The following is a 19,640-nucleotide window of genomic DNA, read 5'->3' as shown; positions in this document are numbered from 1 at the left end:
GGCGGGGCGGGCGGGACGGCGGTGGGGACCCGCTTGCGCCCGGCGGCGCACCTGTTGTGGCGGGAGGCGGGAGGCGGCGGCCGCCCGGCTCCGAAGCCTGCCGGCCCCGGAGGCGGCGGGAGCGCCCGTCAGCACCGCGGACAGCGGCGGCCCCGGGCGGGCGAGCCCCGCGCTGCGCGCCCCGCGGAGCGGCCGCGCTTCGGCCCCGGATCGCGAGGACCTGGCCGGGGGCTACGGCAGCGAGGGAAAATCGGGACTCCCTATATTCCTTCTTCTTATTTTATTTATTTATTTATTTATTTTTAGATATTGGTGAGGAGGCGTCGCTACTTGTGTGTGCTCGTGGCAGCAGTGGTTTTAGAAAGGGAAATTTCAGCTGCGACAGCAGCAGGCATTTCGGCTGTTAGCGGTGCTAATAAATCCTCTCTCTGCTTTGCTGGCAAAATGTGTGCCTCATTCAGAAATGCAGCGAGCGATGAGCGCCCTATGGTATATATGTGAAGTTCCACTGCCAGTTTCGTTCCTGTAGTCAGAGCTTATATTTCTGGCATAAATCTCAGGCTTCCTTTAAGCCGTGAACAACTGCTCATCGTTCAGAGCCTCCGTTTATCCTGTGCAGACTTCAGCATATATTATCTAAAGAAGGAAATAAAATCTGGGGTAGCTGTATAATTGAATTAAGTTCTCACTTAGTAAAGTTGAAGAGTTTCTTTGTTTTGTCATTTATGACAAGCTTAGCCACAAGTAGTAAATGCTTGCAAGTTCTATGAAGTTTAATTAAGAACTACAATTAAATGCACAGGTATTGATTCTTTTGGTCCTGGGAATGTTGTTTTTAGGAGAGATTTTTAAGATGCAACAAATTTGTATTTTCTTACTGCAGAATCATTGAAAGGAACAATTGAACATCATGTCTCTTAATACAGAAGAATTGTATCAACATCCCAAATAAGATCTATTATGAAAATAACTGCTTTTTTTTTTTTTTTTTTTTTTTTTTTACTGTTGTCAGGAGAAATAACTTTGTCTTGGTTACTGGTATTATATTGCCGTGTAATATTAGGCTACACTTCATAAAATTTATGGAACCTCTTTCCTATAAATCTATAGTTAGGATGCTCATGCTGTTTTACCTTATATTCATATGTGCAAGGGCTTATTGACTGAAAGATGGGAGCGTTTCATGATCTGTTTTAATAAAAGCCTTGAGCTGCTTTTAAATTGTTCTTTTACAACATGTATTAAATTGACCATATGTACAAAATTAGAGTATAGCCTCTATTTGACATAACATGCCATCTAATCTCAGCATATCCTCTATTAATAATGGAATTTACACTAGTTTTGTTTGCTTCATTTTTCTATCATGCTAATGGAAACTGGGTATATATTCTGCCAGTAAGACGTTCACTTTCCTTACTAAGTTCTATTTGTTTCATTAAGTTAGTGGGAATTCTTGCAAAGAGATCTTGGTCTTCATTATGCAAATGTCTCTAATCATAAGAAAAAGAGAGGAAAATGGATGTTTATATGGTGCTACTGTTTTGCCTGAGTAATCATGGAAAACAATTATTTCAGAGAAGAAGAGGGGGAGGACGTACAGGAGCTGAATTCAACCTTTGCACGGTTGGGCACAGTTTACACTGAGCACAAGAGCTGTGCTTCCTGAGGCAGGGCTGCATACAACTTGTTCTTACTGGTAGTCATTGAAGATGACACAACAGTGAAATAACAAAAGAAGCTTAACATCCTAAGATATCTCTGTTTCATCTGATAGAAGCAGAAAATTTGGTCTCACACAAGCTAACACTATGGACATCTTTTATGTATAGCCAAGACTTTTGAATTATTTACGGTGATTTTGAAGCTTTGATTCACGTGAAATCACAAGATGCATTCTGCTTGCTATGTCACAAATTATATCACAAATGTCAGTTTTTATGTAATGTGTTGGAAGCTGCTTGGGTTTTTGTTTTGAGGCAGAATTTTTATGAGACATGTTTCTAGAGAATGCTGAAGGTATTAGGAAAATCTCCCTTGATGTCAGTTGGTGGTAATAGATTTTAGAGAAGACATAAGTCTACATTTACTTCAGCTAATGCTACAGCATAAAGGGTTAATGTTTTTAAGTAGTGCTCAAATAGCAGATCTAGTTTCCTTTGGAACTACACTTCTACTAATGTTGTAGTAAAATTTTCTACAAAAAAAGGAAATGTTCTTGTCAAAAATGTGATCAGAGATTTTCATGTGCTCAATAAGGTACCATTTTACTGAGTTGACTTAGATACCAATTCCAATATAGCGTGACAGTAATGTTATCAGAAAACTAAATATGATTATGCTGTTGGTATATGCATATATTGCTACCTAAAATAAGACACTTGTGTGCATCTCTGAAACAGAATTAGGCCCTTCTGCTGAGTGCAACAGGTGAAGTAATCAACCTATATAGAGCTTGCTGTTGCAGGAAGACCTAAATTTGTAGCGAGTGATTACAGGTCTGCATGAACCTGCCACTTACATTATGCATTGCATGAGAGAGTGCATGACAGCGTAGGTTATACTCTCTTATAGTATGTATGATCTAATACACATGTTCTTGCAATAAAAACCTGGTGTATCCCAAGGTGACTGGGAGGTACTGTCTCCTTGTAAAAGAATGGCAGATAGTAGGAAAAACACAAAGTGATGCATTTGACTAACTTGTAATTAGAGAGCCATTTGAGTCATGCACATTACTTAATTAATTACCTCTTTCACCTCATTTTCTTTTTCAGCAGATTTTGTTAATAAAATTAAAATATATGATAAATTAAGTATCCAGTTACAGGAGAATTGTGAGGAAAACCAGTACATCTGTGATTCTGTGAAACAGAGAAGAAAAAACAACCTGACTGGAAAAAACTTACATAGTTAACAATTATGGTATCGACTCATCACCTGCCTTGCATTAAAAATCTCTCTTAAATAGAGCATTTTTGCAGAATTGGCTTTTAGAATAAACAAATCCTGGTTCTGGAAAAGCAAAAAGTTAACAAGTGATTATTTGGTCAGGTCATCTATGTCATGATTTCTTGAGAAAGGCCTTACACTAGCCTGCTAAGAGCTTTTATTACCTCATTTTATTATTCTCTCCATCAGTGAAGACATGCATTACCAGCCTTAAATCAATATGAACCAGAACTTTCCTGCTAGCCTTTTCAGAGAGGAAGTGTGTAGATCCTTGTCTTGACTTGTTGATGGATCCATTTTCCAGCCCCTCAGAGGAATCACATTTTATCTTTTTTGGGCAATGCTGTAGTAACAGGAGGATTGCTTGTATCAAAACTGAAGTTTATTTGACCACAAACTAGCACTCCTTTGGGTAGAATTTTCTAGGTAGAAATGTGTGTTACAAATATGTTAGACTGGTTCTCACACGGCTCACAGTGTAGCCTTACTAAGTTCTGCTGAGTTCAGCTTTCCTGGTCAAACATGCACTGTGTGATATTCTCATGGCTGGAAATTGATCGAGTGCACTGCAGTTTCTACTTAGATGTTGGGCAGGCCTATTTTCTATAAAATGCACAAGCCCTGTCACAAAAGTAAAAGAGTCTGGAGACTACTTTTAGGGTCGAGGTGAGATCTGCACAAAATGCATTTGCCATCAGATCCATTTTAGTAACCTCATACTAATGAATGAATAATTCTAGGTTCCAAATACATTTAGAGTGAAAGTGAAGGCGCTATTGATTTAAAAAATGAATAAGGGTGCTGCTTCATTACACTAACATAATCTAAATGAAGCTGGTTCTTATAATTGCCTTCTTTAAAAACACATTGCTGGCTATGAGTGGGTGTTTTTACTAGAAGAGTCTTTACTGTCTTTTATAAGTAGGACTCACGGATAATCAGAGGGTAGTCATCTGTCTTTTCAAAGGTTCTGTTGGGGGAAAAACAGTTTTATAATTCACTATCTGACTCCATAATTTTGGGGAAGTATTTAGTTGGAAAAGGGACTCATCATATTTTTCCATGTGGAAATTCTTGCTATTCATAATTTTAAAAGACATCATCTTCCATGAGAGATTTATGTTCAGTACATCCATTAGGAAATTATCGAGGTTTGTGGTCTTGGAATCTCTGACTAATTCCATTTGTTGTATTATAAAGAAGACTGAAATATCTTAGACAGTGAAGGCTTGTTCGAGCTTCTCTGGAGAGCAAAGTAGGAGAGTTGCTGAAAGTCCATGAACTAGGCTCTTGGGGGACTATGTCTCGCTAGAAGGAGGCTAATGACGTAGCTGTGGGGCTCTATTTAGTGGTGGCCCTCCCTCCACAGGGATCTCACAACGATTGCTGTGGGGAATTACATGGAAGCATAGGGCTCTTACTCCATAAAGCACAGTCATTGTGCTGTAGGATTTTCAGCATGGCTTCGGAATAAATACTTGGAGAAGTTAATAAGATCTGCTTAGAAATCCTTAGTGGGATTTTTTTAGAACAATACTGCTATAAAAGAAAGCCACAACTTTAAGACTGCAGTTGAATTTGCTTCACAACAGCTATAGATTTTCATGGAGATACAATTTATTTCCTTGAAATTCTATGTATTTACATCCATCTTATGCAGAGCAGAATTTATCTGCAACCTTCATTGGAAAAATTACAGTAATCACAAAATTAGAAAATCATTGCATCAATTTCTTGCACCTTCTGGGAAAAAAATATCTGACAGGAGTCTATGTGGTACATTAGTGCCCTGGCATAAGTATGGCAGAATACTTAAGTGCCTTTGGGACCACTAGCTCATCTCTTAATTCACATGAGTAGACCTAGTGAAATCAATGGTCTGTGGTATCTAGTTTCAGTATTGATGTATCAGCCAACAACTCCATGAACTGAGATGCAAAACATCTTTTTGAAAAAGATATCTCTCATATGCTTAATCCTGATTCACTGTAGCTGTGGATATATTTGGCCAGGGCATTTTTTTTCCAACAGAGAAGAACAAATTTAGCAAAAATAAATTTCCAGTTGTGTCTATTTTCAGCAGATTGCTTATTAGAAAGGGAAAAATCCTTGCAATCATCTCCCTCCCCTCCTCCCTCTCTTGTGTGTACTCCCACCCTTCCTCAGTGCTGCTGCTCCACCCTCACCACACATGCATGTATGCATGTGCTTCCTTGCTCCCACAGATACAAATACATGCATAAAGAATCATTTATATACCTGCTGACATATACGCATACATTTTGTACGACTTGATTTTGTCTGAAATATTTGGTCAAAAGTTCTGAACATTGTTTTTAGGGGCAAACCAAAATATTTTTCTGAATGTTTACAATTGTCCTGTCCTGTTTTTGCTTAGCTCTGATGTAGTTTTTGTGCTCTGAATTTTGACTCATCATGGGTACCGTTCCTCTGCTAGAAAAGGCCTGGCCTTTGGTTACTGGGCCTAGCTAGGAAAGCACAGAACCCTTCCTATGAAGGAATGTGACCTAGTAGTCCTGTAATGGGATGTAGCCATTGATAGTAACAAAGCTGTAAGTTTTGTCCTGAGTTTGAAAGGCTTGATGATTAGGATTTGACATATTTAATATTAAATCTGACTTGTTCTCATACCTTTGCTGGTGATTTTTGGACCAATCTCAAGCGCGCTTGTTCAGGACACCTGCTCTGTCCAAACTTCCCTTGACCTGCCTGTTTTGCTTGGGTTAGCTCTGACAGCAGTTTTTCTACTTAAGCAAACATTCATATCTGTTTTAATCTAGTTTTAATGTGTGGTACAACTGTAGTATACACACAGGAGCAGTAACAAAGGCTTGGTAGAACAGCAGAGGCTTGAAGAGTGGAGGCACAGGGTGTTTCATTAGAGGAGTGCAGGTGTGAGATGATAAGAGATGGGGCACAATCTTGGCATTGAATACTCCATGCTAGAAAAAGCTCAGTAAAAGGTAAAAATGCAGATCTGGAGCTTGAGAAACGGATTTTAGGCATTAATGAACAAAACAAAGAGATTGTATCTAGCATACATATGTGGCATTGTTTATAGTAAGTTCAAATATACCCTGGAGCTGCACACTAACTAAAGAAAGAGGAAGTATAAATGCATGTTAGAAAACACAGGTAAATGTAGCTTCGTAAGAGGAAGGAAGAACAGGGGAGGAAGAAAAATCCATCAGCATTAACATCATATCTCTCCTGATGAAGGATTTCAGATGCTGACAACTCCTCATAACAATGCCCATCATTAACACCAGTGGGAAACAATTGACCTGAGAACCCAGGGAAGTATGGAGTTAGAGTAATACCAGGGAAAGGATAGACAATTTAATTGTACGTTTCTATAATTGTGACTTTTTCTGTATTCCTTGTTTTTCTATAAAAGTTAGACCTAGACTAACAACACGTCTTGAATTAGTTTGTTAAGATTTTCACTATGCTAACATTAAAGTCTTGGCTTCACTTACATGTATAGGGTGTGCTTCATCTTTGTTTGTAAACAAGGCTTTGAGAGTAAAGGAGGAATTCATCTGCCTGAAGGACGCTGTGAGAAGCTATACATAATGCTGTACAGCATGCCTGATCATTAGGTCTAGCAGCCTACTTTGAGTAAATAGCTTCATTTGTATTGCTCTAACAGGTTTTGGCTAAAGACAAAGCAATGATGTGAGGGCTTGTGCTTTGGCGTAAGTCTCTGAACGACGAGAACTGTCATAGCCTGAAAGTCTCTCTGTTATTTATGCAAAGTAGTTTCCTAAGTGAATTATTTTGTCAATTCAAAACTTCATGTATTACCAAAGCAGCAAGTGGATTTGTATTTTTTCCTTTTTAGGTTTCCCTGGTGTACCTCACAAAAGCACTTATGAAAATATGTTCTGTTGCTCAGCTAATGTTCAAGTCATATTTTAGCCACTGTTTTAGCTGCATTTTATTGGCAACAATTTTTGGTGCACCATGCCCAAGTTCAACAGCAGTTTATGTTTGGCTAAAAGTGCATAACTTTATCCAGATGAGATTTAGATTTGATTGATGTACTATTTTGCTGACAGTAAGATATATTGTTAGCTAGATGTTACAGATGCAAAGCATATTGCCCCCAGACAGCTTTTGTTTTCATTTTTGCTTTCAACAGCATTTAAAACCTTTATATTTTCCACCAGATATGTTGACTCCTTTTAATATGTTTGTTGGTTTGCTTGGGTTTTTTTCTTAGATTTTTTTCTTTTCCCTTGATAATGTAGATTAAATAGGGATAAAGCAATAAATTTTGTGTCTTTTGAAGGCAAAACCAAAGGAAGGTCCTGTTCCATGCACCAGAAGAGACAACTTTCACAGTCCAGTACAGAAGTCTTCTAAACCTACAGCAGTGTTTGTGCTATGTCTAGAATTACCAGCAGTTAGCATTCCCTTTAGTATCATTGCTGTTGTAACTCCTGAGAGTTAGAACCATTCTTATAAATGACCAGCATGATAGTAAGCATTTTGGAATTTAAGCAATTGTTTTTTTCCTTTCTGTGGGCCAACACTTCCTTGGCCCTTGTATAGACAAGAGAGAGCTGCAAACTCTGCTCTGAATGGGAGTCCATTTCTATCTCGCTGTTCTAAAAAGAGGCAGGGAATGAATCTCCCAGTTGTGAGAACTTTGGTGTTATTGGAGAGGATTGATTATTGGTCTGCATAAGTACATTGACCTGCATCTCACAGTGACTAGGGTAGCTGCTCAAGAGATAATAAACCACAGTGCAAGAGATGATAAAGCCAAGCCTGTCCAGTCTGGGGCTGCTTTATAGGTTTGAAGGAAGTTTGTATGGGACAAAGAGCTTCTTTCAGAGTGGTGAGTGAAACAGAAAGGAAAAAAGCATGGGGAGCTCAGGGTACAAAATTGAATTACCAAAATTTGGTAAGTATTTTTGTTACTGAAAATTAGAAAGTTGCAACAGGATTAAGCGCTGTAACTCAAATTGCATTTAAATTAAATTTATCTTTGAAAGCAATCCATCAAGTTTCAGAATGTCGTTCCCTTATGAAATGAGTTTGCATTTCATGGTTCTTTTCCTTCAGTTTCCAGCTTTTAGCATAAAAACCTCAAGCTGTGTAATATACCAAGTATTTTTTAACTATAAAAAGACTTCAGTGTTATTATAGTGCTAGAGTATTAAGTACTATTTTGTGTTTAAAATAAACGCATTCAGTGTCTATATTCATTTGTGCATTTTACTTAGTAGTCAGATACAGCACAGCACTTTTGTCAGTGGATTTGGGGTGGTTGCACTGCTTACAAATATACAGTATGTATCTCATTATAGAAAAATATGACTGTTCAGGAGCATTACTTGTTACCAGGTTTGTTCAGATTAAGATAAATAACAAGACTTAAGAAATTACCTCAAGTTGTTTTTCCAGACACACATCATTGCTTTAGACACCATTATCGTGGCCCTGTCAGGTTTATCTTGTCCTACTGGGACTTTTCCTTTTCTTTTTCTAGTCAAATAAATTTCTAGTTTCTGGCTGTAGAGGATGTCAAAGGGGAGGCACCCAGCTTGAATGGCTTTTGTGTTGAAGTATCATGGTAAACTTAAAGGAACCAGAGGTCTGAGACTCTGCTTTGGGAAACCTGAGTCTGAGCTGGCAAAGAAAACTTGTTTGACTGAGAGTGGAGTGAATAGGGAGTCAAGTCAACATTCCCTTAACAAGGATGAGAGATAAAATATCTGTAAAGCTCTGATATTTTTATATTTTAAGGAGATAAAAACCATGCTGCTGTGTTACTGGCTGATTTATGGATCTTGAATATCTTTGAAGTTTTTTATCTGTCTGTTTTAGTGAAAGTGAAGGTGTTTGGGAATTGGGAGTCTAATAATTTTCTGACAGGTTGCTTTGAGATAAAATGTCAATTGTCTGAAACTATTTAGAGAGTGAAGACAGTCTAAAGAAATCTTAGGTTTTTCTCTACCGAGCAGAGGCCAACTGGAACAGTCAAAAGTGCCCACAACATCCAGCACATCAGATTTACTATTTATTATGGGCTTTCCTTTCTGCATATATAATGCAACTTTGTAGTGTGAGACAGGCTCAGAAGCATGAGTTCAGAATGCTCAGAAGGATCCTTGTGATTTACCCATCTGTTTTCATGAGGAAATTTTATGCTTCCCATATACTGGGATGGTGTGTGTATTTGATATGGAATTCTACTCTCCCATTCTCCATCAGTCTTCTGTAGATTAGATTATTTTTTCTCTTTTTAGTTTACGACAGAAATAGTTTTATCTGGTATGTTTATGCAGATAACTAAGACCATGTGAACACATATTTTGGACTATTAAGCAGAATAGCTGGATTCTGCAGAACAGGGAATTTCATGTCCAATTTTCCTTTCAGAAGGATGGCAAATGGTGGCAATGACAGAAATACTGAAACTAGTACAAGTAGTGAAGATGTTCAGATTTAGAAAGTATGCATTCTACATCACCCCAGAGCTTCTTGTTGCACCTTAATATGTAGTGTTACACTTGGTAGAAGTTCTAGAAGCACAGCTCCAGGGATTGGAAATGCAGCTAAATCTGAGAATATCTGGAAAGAGAATACTCTTTTCAAGAGCAGCTAAATTAAAGAAGGGGCTTACAGTGGATAAACATGGAAGCATGTTAAAAAAAAATCTAAGGAAAAGCAGCAACACGGAGGAGTTGCAAGGAAGGAAAGGTTAACCTACGGGTAAAGAGCAGAGGAAGAAAGAGCAATATTCATCAGGAGCTGAAATCTTTTAAAGAGTAGTGACAGTCACTACATTGTAAAGACAGAAGAACTAGAGGGTGGAATGAACAGTTCAGATCAGTAGAGAATCATAGTGTAGCTTCTGTTACTAAAGGTAGCTGGAATGGTTATTACTTGAGGTGATCTGCATGAAGATAGGACTGGTTGTTTTCTAGGAGCAAAACAAACCTGCTGCTCAGAGAAATTCTGACGTGGGTTTGAAATTAACCATTGATTATTGTTCACTTTGGAACAAATAAAATTTATCTTGACATGAAGATAGATACATTTAGCTGAGAGAAAGGTGAGGAGTCAGCATTTTTTTGAATAAAAGAAATACCATGGAATCACAATCTAACATCTAGTCTGTTCTCAGTGCTGAGGCAGAATAAAACATAATTCTTTGTAAATACACTTGAGGGGAGACAATTTTAGGAGAAGGAATAAAATTATTATAGTTAATGGATAATAGCAGTGCTATATTTCAAGTGAGTGAATATTTCAAGTGAGTCATAAATAACTCTACCTCCTGAAGTAGAGTTCAAACAGAGTAGTGTGAAAAGAATATCAGAACATAATTGTGGCTAAAACTTGCTAAGCTTATTGAAGAGAAACCTCTAGCAATGATATTTTTTGAGCCTTTTCCTAAACCATATTTACTGAATTTTTGTGTATGTTGGAATATCTGAAGCTTAAAAGGTACCAAAATCAGTTCTTCATAGCTTCTGACAGTTTCCCTGGTGGCTGCAGAGAAGCATATTCTTTTTTTGTACAAGTAGAGAGTTTGATATAGGAATCACAGTCTTCTCTCCCTTGAGGGTTGGAGAGTGGAAATATTTGAAGGTGTTATGTAGCAGAAGTGCTGGTATTTCTAACCATTAATTTTCCAAGTGTCTGGTTGGTGCCTAACTGCTTGTGTTTGGAGCTGAAGTCTGGAGGGTCAAGAAGGAATACATTATCACTTCATCAGATTGAGAGGAAGTTTAGGTTCCCCGGTAGTATCAAGGGTGGCCCTTTTGTTAAGGTCACGTGAGGCATCCATGGCAGTCTGGGAGCCAAAGTCTGGTAGTAGTTAGGGCTTTATACACAGTCATCTAAGTTTAGCGAAGTTTTTTACATGGGGCACTGTGGATGTGGATGTTTGTTACTACTTAAGATACCTGGGCTGTGTGGGCTTCTCAGATAAATTCAGTGTAGTAATTTTCTTGGAACATATTTGAACATCTGAGTGCTTAGCTGATGAAAAAATATTTGCATGAGTATAAAGTGTGATGTTATGTAATTAGACTTTTAATTTATCATTACTGCAGGTTAGACAATATATTTTGTTTTCCATGTTGAAAATCTACTACAATGGACGTTGTTTGGACCAATGCAGGGACTGATGTGATATTTAGCATTCTACTGGAAGCAAGTCTGGCATTTAGAAGCAAATGGTGATTCTGCCATTAAAAAATATTTCGATTCAAGGACAAATGAGCTTTTTCTGTAGTTCCTTTAACTGTTTTTTCAATCCAAAATATTCAGGGAAGAATTTAAGCTGGTAGTTAATTGTAATTTTTCTGCTTCATTCAGTGAAAATAATGAAATAAGAGAGAAAGTTGGAATACTGAAGTGGGTAGAAAATGCAATACAAAGAATTCAAGGAGAATCACAGTTTCTTTGATAGCCTCAGAAGGGAGCAGGAATGACGGATGCAAAGAAGATTCACCAAATGTGTTGGTGGATACATTCCTTTGTCTTATGTACGATCAGTTTTGAAATACTGGTTTTCTGTGAAGGAGACATGAAAATAAATATCGCAAAGAGATGACTGTGAGAAGTAGGTGATGATGAGAAGTGCTGATGCTTCCTTATTTTTATTTTGTCACTGACACAACTCTCTAAATTGCTAGTTAAGACCAGCCCTCAGGATTTTATCAATGAAGCCAACACCCACAAAGCTTAATGAGAACCCAGCAAATTTAACAAGTTTTGAAATTCAGCTGTCTTTAAGACTATAATCTGCAATTTCTCTTTTTTTTTCTCCTGCTTTCAGATGTCTTCGCAGTCAAAACCTGACAAGAGCTGAAAGCATGTGACATCAGTGGTCATCTAGGAGATTGTGTTTGTTTCAGCCATTTGAAAGAGTAGTCTTAGATTTAGCATTTTACTTTATAATAGATGATCTGTGTTCTGTCTTTTTACTATTGATTTTCTGTTCATGTATATTATAAATTGCTTCACTGCCTACTGACAGGGATCCACTTATTCCAGAGAATGCATTTCTCAATGATGCAAAGCAATACGATAGCGCAGATAAGGTATTGTCCTTGATTTCCCTGACTGAAATTTCATGAGGAAATTAGGTCAACAGAATGTAATTACCTACACTGAAACCTCCTAAGGGCACTGGGTAAAGCTCTGCAAATGACTGATTATTTTGATTTGCTTACAGGAACAAAAAAAAAAAAAAAAAAAAAAAATCAGAGGAAAAAATCAGTTTGAATAGAACAAATTGATTTCTTGTTCACCCTGAATTGAAATGTTGGTGCTAAGCTGGTCTTCATAGCTCATTATGAGAATTAAAATAACATTGACTTTATATTTTTTTAAGTAAAAATCAAGCTCTCAAATTTAACATTGCCATTAACTCCAGCATCATCTGAAGAGGAAATTCCAGGTTGATCAGAGTGAGCTCTCTGGGTTCACTTCTCTCAGAACACAAAGTCCCTTTTCTACCACAACAGGTTTCTTAGAGTTTTTTTTATGGATGTGATTAATGCAGCTTCAGTTACTTTTTGTCTGTGAGGCAGCTGATCCTTGACTATTTTTCTGGTCAGATAGACTGCCTTCCATACTGGGAGCTGAACTGTAGCTATTCTGTTCAGCATAAAGGCACTGAAGAGTCACTATTTTTCATCCACGAAAAAAAAAAGAAAACAAAACTGAAAACCAAATAAAAATTTAGTCTTAGTTCCTCTTATAAAAACATCATCAGAAAGTATTTTGTCTTTCAAAAGATAGCTTTTTTTTTTTTTTTACTAACACATAATTAGTTAAACCCATGTAATTACAGAACCACATAATGGGTATGGTTGGAAGGGACCAGTGGGTCCCATCCCATATGGTCCAACCTCCCTACTTAAGCAGGGTCATCTGAAAACACTTTCAGATTTTATCCAGATCGATCTTGAGTGTCTCCAGTGAGGGAGACTCCACAACCTCTCTGGGCAATCTGTTCTGGTGCTCAGTCACTTTCACAGTAAAGATGTTCGTTCTGATATTCAAGTGGAACTTCCTATGCTTCAGTTTCTGCCCATTGCCTCTTGTCCTGTTGCCGGTCACCACTGAAAAGAGCCTGGATTGACCCTCTTTACACCTTGTCTTCAGATACTGATAGACACTGATGAGGTCCCCTCTCAGCCATCTTTTCTTGAGGCTGAACAAGCCCAACTCCAACTCCTCATTAGCAATGCTTGAGTCCCCTGATCTAAGAGAGTTCTTTGTGCCCAGCACCAAGGTATGCAAAGTATGGCCACACACCAGTATCTCCTCTGCAGAGGGCCAGATGCTCCTTTGGCTAGCCAGACAGTCCTTGAGTGAAGTTTGGGTCATAGTAAGAGTTGGCATAAGGGACTAAAAGGTCTCCTGATACAAGCAGCTGAACAAGGAATGCAGAATTTGGATTATGGACTCATCCAAATTTTCTCACATGGTTTAAATATGATTTTTTGATCAGGTTCTTTACCTTTTCTCCTCACGGGCCCATTTATAACAGATGATCACTTCTATTCTCATCTTTGATATTACTGGGTGATAAAATGCATCAGTAAGTTGACTACATAAGTTTTCCGACTGAAATTGATATCAATACAGAAGTTGAACTTGACTCAGCATGTGTTTTGCTTTTGTATATAATTTTTTAAATGTAGCCATGGCTGGAAATATAAATAACATTTTTAAAGCCCTGTGAAAATGAGCTTAAGAATGTGGTACATTTCACATACTTAATAGACTCTGTAGTCGTGTTAATCTATTGCTATAGAAAACACATTGTAAGATTTTAAGTGAATTCTTGTATTCCAAAAATATTTTTCCAAATTTCTCAGAATGCAAAGATCTCATTGAAATTCCAGTGTCATCTACAGAATAGCCAAGACAGACGTTCTAAACTTACTCTTCTCTTTCTACAGGCTGCTTTTCTGGAGATAGTGATCACTTTTTGGCAATTCATCAGCGAAAGAGTGGAAAACCTGTGTTTATTTATCACCATGTGGAGAGTGTGGAGAAAAGTTTGGATACAGACAGCTATAAGGATTCCAAACAAAATTTCCGTTCTTCTTCCCACACCAAAATAAGCAAGTTGCACCCTGCAATAATTGTTAAATCAGCCTTCCCCAGGTCTGTTTATGACCCATCCCTCAATCTCTTAGCAATGACTGGTCAAGATTTGGAAGTGGAGAATCTTCCCATTCCTACAACGAATGTGATTATTGTGGTAAGTGACTTTTTCTGGGTTTTGAAAGGTTTATTTTAAGAATAATTTTTTTAGAATAAACTTTTATTTTTTTTAGAATAATTATGCCTGTATTTAAATAAAGATGGATTGCAACTTTGGGTAGCCTGACTGATTATCTAAATCTAAATAATGACCACTTGTCTTGAATTTCTTCACTTTGGTGGAATTTGCATTCATATAATCACACCCTGATTAATAAACAGTCTGGTGAACCAGTACAGAATATAGCCTCTCTGTAGGTAAAGACCTTGCCTTTGCCTCAGATGCTGTTGATCCTCTTGTCTTGACTGATGTTTGCACAGTTTTTACTGGGTAGGCTTTAAACTTATTCTGCATAGGTCACAAGAAAATGTGCTTCAGGGAACTATTCTACAGAGGCAGTGAGATTTTAAAGGGTAACATAAAGGTTTCATTCACTTCTGTTCCTCTGGTAAATCCACATTATGCTTATTTAGCTGTTTGAAAAAAATTAATCCTGTTTCTTGCAAAGAGCAAGAACTTTGTTTTTGTTGGTGTATGCACGTCTTCTGGGACGTATGGACTGGGGACCCTCCACTGTCAGTAAACTCAGTGTGTGACCTTTCCCATTCTGAAGACAGTGATGGCAGTGCTCCTTCCTGCACTGAAGGGCATGTCAGTTTAACCATATACTGATGCTGCCCTGTGCATCCTCACCCTTTGTGCCAGTGGAGCAGCCTGCTGTCAGGAGAGCTGTCCTTGGTGGGGTGTGTGGTACAGTCTGTATGTGTTCTGCACAGGCACTGCTTTCCTCACCCCCATGCGTAGGCAGCTCTCCTTGATTCTTGGAGGGAAGAAGAGCCACTTAAAATGGCTTGTGCACTCATTACAGTGAACTAATAAAGATTAAAGTGAAATCTGCAAATTGCTCATTTCAGAGGAAGATGATAGATTAAAGGAGAATGGACCTTACAAACAAGGAAAATAGAGCACAGAACACAAGAGCATGTTAGCACACCAAGTGTTTCAGAATCCCATACAAGTTCCCTGTATAGTACTCTAGAGATCTGCCCTCATAAATGCACCAAATGCAATAGAGTAGTGACAATGAATAGAATAATCAGGGTAAAAAAGAATACAATAGTAATTTTATTTGCCCATTATTAGTTTTAGCAGATAAAAAGTACTGTCAGGGAACTAGGCTCAAAAAGCTGTGCTCTGGACTTGTTGCAACCCATACAAACAAGACCTCCTCATATGATGGCTAGCATTAGTGAACTAGCTATGTGGAAGTACCCATATCAGAGCAAAATAAGGGACTGTCAGTCTTGCTTTACTGGGGACAGGCCAACTGCAAACAGAGTCCCAGTACTGAATGCTATTGATCAAGGGAAGGAGATGCCAAGCAAGCTGGGTGTATCTGTCCTCAAAGCTAGCCTAAGCCAGCAGAGCCAACTCTGTAGTGAAGGTACCTGCTCTCTTCTTTCCAGTGCAAGCATTATTTCACTTCTGCTTAAGGTGAAACCTTTCTATTAGGAAGGGAACTCAGAGTAGGCATGGCCTTGCTTTTTTTTTTTTTTAATTAGATGGCACTGTTACCTATGAATTGTTATTTTATTGGGGTTTTGCACAGTATTGGAGACCTTGTCCTCAACTAATAATGGAAGAATCCTGCAAAATATTCTAGGGCTGCCCTTATTTTAGCTGACTGCCTCTGTGCCTGCATTAAAAGCTAAATGAGGCAGATTTTCAATTGGCAGATAAATTCACATTAAAAAAAGGTCCATTAAATCTATATTAAGTTCTCATTAAGTGACTTTGGTCTGAGGCTTTGCTACTGCATTTCTAGGATGGAGCTGCTGCTCTGAATCCTTCTGTTCTGGCTGAGCACTATATGTGTTTTAAGGGGAGATATAACAGCATGAGCTAATCATGACATGAAAGCTGTTTATTGCTTAGGTTCTTCAGCTGTCTCTGGATGTGCTGAAGGACAGTGGTTTTGGTTTGTTTCTGATGTCATCCTTTCACAAAAAGCCTTTGGGGAAGTGTATGTTTGAAGCCAAAATGCTGTGAGTCAGACAGTGCATTGGACTATTCCCACCATCAAAATTTTGAACATGCCTTCTTTAAAAGGGCAGCTGTCCCTCAACAGGGTGGTTGCCATCATCCAAGCACAGCTCTGCTCTTTCCAGGCTTCTGCATTTCAACATACTGTTTCTCCCTCTTGAATGTCACCAGAAGTAGATTGTAGTGTTAATGTATTTACCAAGGGAAGCTGGTTTGTTTTGAATTGCATGTATATCCCTCCCTCTTTGTTTTGAATTAGCACTTACTGCCTGTTGCTGCTTTCTGGTTTTTAATGTATAGACCAAGTGTCTATGTTTGTTGTTTTGCCCTGGCTGACCCTTTTTGTTCCAGCCTTTAGCAATGTTGTTGGTTGCTCAACTTGAAAGGGCAGTTGCTACTGTTAGTGCTTCCTAAAATCCAGTTACATGACAGGTGCACATTGTGATTTAGTGTGAGAGCCAGAGACATTTTTTTTTTAGATAAATCTATGCTCTGTTGGCTCTGCAGAGGAGAGGAAACTGAATTCAAGCTAATTTCAGTGACTTAAGGTCCATTTTCTTCATGATTAAGGTGGAAAGGTAGGATGAATGGATGCCTAATGCAGAACTATTACAAGATTACATTTTGTGCTAAGGACTAAACCATCGGACAAGGAAAATATTGCCAATGCACAGCAGAGTGCTATGAAGCCAAGAATTCTTCAGGTATTGTGTCAAAAAGTGATGTTTTATGACTCTAACAATAAATAACACATTAAGAAGTAATTTTACTGAAACTGGGGATAGTGATGTGCTTGTTTGCCTAAGTGAGGAAGAGGAGGTATTTATTTTCTGAGAGGGAGTTTTATATAATTAAAGGCAATCACATTACCTGATATTAAGTTCCTGTTGTTGAGGGGGGTGTGTGTGTGTGTCTGTATGTTCAGTTCACCCTGTTTATTGAAGGAAGTGAGGATAATTCAGAGCTCTTAGAGACATTTTGACTGTTCTAAAAATGCCTTAGTGCTTACCCATATGTTCTGTTTAGCTGTCTCTCTAGCTGATGTGAGACTAAGTAATCTGAAAATTGCTTGGATAACATGCAGAATTACATAATTTTCTGTAATACTTGGGTTTTCTATTTGTAAGCTTTTCTTTTGCATTTCAGAAACCATATATTCTTTGAAGGTATTAGAAAATTAGTACTGCAGTGAACAAGTTCTCAAAATGTTTATTTGTCTTTATTCCAAGTCTTTCCAATTCTGAATGTAAGAACCACAAAGGTCAAGACAGTACATGGAAAGTGGGAAGAGAATGTGGATAATTACTTATGATAGATAATATTGTCTAATAAAAAACCAAAACACATACAAACATATATAAGTTGTGGCTGAACTTGAGAGAAAAGCAGAAGGACTTGTAGTAAAGGTTACAGCTCAGACTAGGTCTAAATTATCACCTCATGGATATGCTAAAACATCATCCCTTGTAACTTGATGTAGTTTGGTCTGTCCAAAGCCTCCCTCAGGCACAAAAGTGTATTCTACCAAGACTGGACCGAGGCACTCAGATGTTTCTTTCACTTCCATCCTGTGAAGTGTTTCAGGAATGTAAAGATAATAAACTTGCTCAATATATCAAAATTTTCCCTTTCACACCTCACTCTTACTATACACCTTCTTATATAAACATGAAATCTGTTTCTTTTTTACTGTTGCTTAGAAATTTCACAGTGCTGTTTTGTAACTTAAAATTCAGCTCATCTCTTAATTTTTGTTTGATTTACATGAGTGTTACTGAACTGAATTGATTTAATTAGTTTCCTTCAGCTAATGTCAATGGGACATATGATTCACCGACAGCCACATAGAGCTTTCTTTGCCTTTTCCATGGCACTTTGTGTAGGGCTGTATCCCTCAGAGCTATAGCTTTCCCATGCTATCACATCTATTTTGTCTCCAATATTTCAATTATTTACTTTCAAGCATGCTGAAGAGCACAAGGAGGAACTTCAGGTGCTACTACTTTGAGAGACGATTCAGTGGAAGAATAAAGCACAACAATATATGTATCTATAAGTAGGTATTCACGTGGGAACGAGATATTCAAGCTCGTTCTATTAAGATATCTAGCATGTTTCTAAGTGCTTTCTGGATTACTAGGGAGTTAATACAGTAATCAGAGATCATATCCAATAGGCAGACTAGATGTGATCATCCTGATTTGGAGATTACTACTGACATAGACCATTTCCACATCAGTTTTCTCACAAGCCAGAAAATTGTACCAGATGCATTTAATCTCCTAGCATAATACAGCCTTGATATGTGCTTCTGGGTGAGTTCCCTAATTCCAAATGGCCGTAATGACAAGATTCATATTGATGATAATGGGTGCTTGAGCACAACTGCACACTGACTACCTATTTATATATACTCATACTCACACACAGACATGTACATTTAGTGACATCTTAATCTGGAGCTGATCCCAGCTTAAACAACACATTTTATGTTGAAATAATGTGGAAATTCTTTCCAAATCTAAGCACAGTTCAAGTAAATTGACTTCTTCTGGATGGGTTTGGGTAGCTGAAAACCATGTGGCTGTGAAACCACAGCAGAACTGCTTTTACACTTACGTTAGATTCATCTCACAAGTACGGCTGTATTCTCTTATATAACTTTCTTCATATTACATACTCAGAAAAGATGCATCTTTTGCTCACTTGATGACATGGCCTTAGATGTATAAGTTTATTTCTCCTTTAATTCCCTATACCCTGATGTGTCAGGTTTAATTTCCAGCATCAAAGCGCAGAATATGTCTAAATTATTTGTTACTAAATTTTATTTTACCTTCCCACACCTCTTTTCTGCTGGAAATGTCTATTTTTCTAATTCTTTGTACACCACCTTCCATGTGAAACATTGTCTCTAAGTTCCTCTAGGAGCACACAAGACATCCACTTGCTTCTTCCTTGAAAAGACCAGTGAAACAATGGGAGCCAGACTACCATATACCCTTTCTTCTGAGCATTGCGTTTCTCTCCACTGGCTGGTTTTGTTGGGGGGCCATAAGAAGAACTCTATGAAAACATTCTGATAAAAAGGTGGGGGCATCCAATGCTTACAATTATTTTCAGTCCAAAAAATGTTTTCCCTATAGCTGCCTCTTTTGTGAAGACATTTAATGTAGATTTCCCTTCATGAACAAAGAGCACTATGTAATTTCCTAAATTTTGTAGAATTTATTTTTTTCTTTTCTTTAAATTAAAAATGGATGTTTCTTCTCACTGGAAATTTGGTAAATACAAGATGTCTTCTTTTTCAAGGGTAAGTCACTGAGTCTTACTGAATGAGAGGAGAAGGATAGAGAGAGTCTGAGTCACAGCACCA

At 37.9% G+C, this 19,640-nt stretch overlaps 1 protein-coding gene across 1 annotated transcript in view; it reads left to right on the top strand.

The window, feature by feature from the left end:
• The window catches only part of PTPRR (protein tyrosine phosphatase receptor type R), a 135,702-nt gene that overhangs the window by 554 nt on the left and 115,508 nt on the right, over positions 1-19,640 (top strand). Inside the window, exon 2 of the mRNA XM_012569001.5 lies at positions 13,914-14,218. Coding sequence (XP_012424455.4) covers positions 13,914-14,218 — 305 coding nt within the window. The remainder of the gene's footprint in view (positions 1-13,913; positions 14,219-19,640) is intronic.

Source organism: Taeniopygia guttata, chromosome 1A (genome assembly GCF_048771995.1).
Source record: "Taeniopygia guttata chromosome 1A, bTaeGut7.mat, whole genome shotgun sequence".
In the NCBI taxonomy this organism is placed as follows: Eukaryota; Metazoa; Chordata; class Aves; order Passeriformes; family Estrildidae; genus Taeniopygia; species Taeniopygia guttata.
This window is presented reverse-complemented; position numbering and strand designations above follow the sequence as displayed.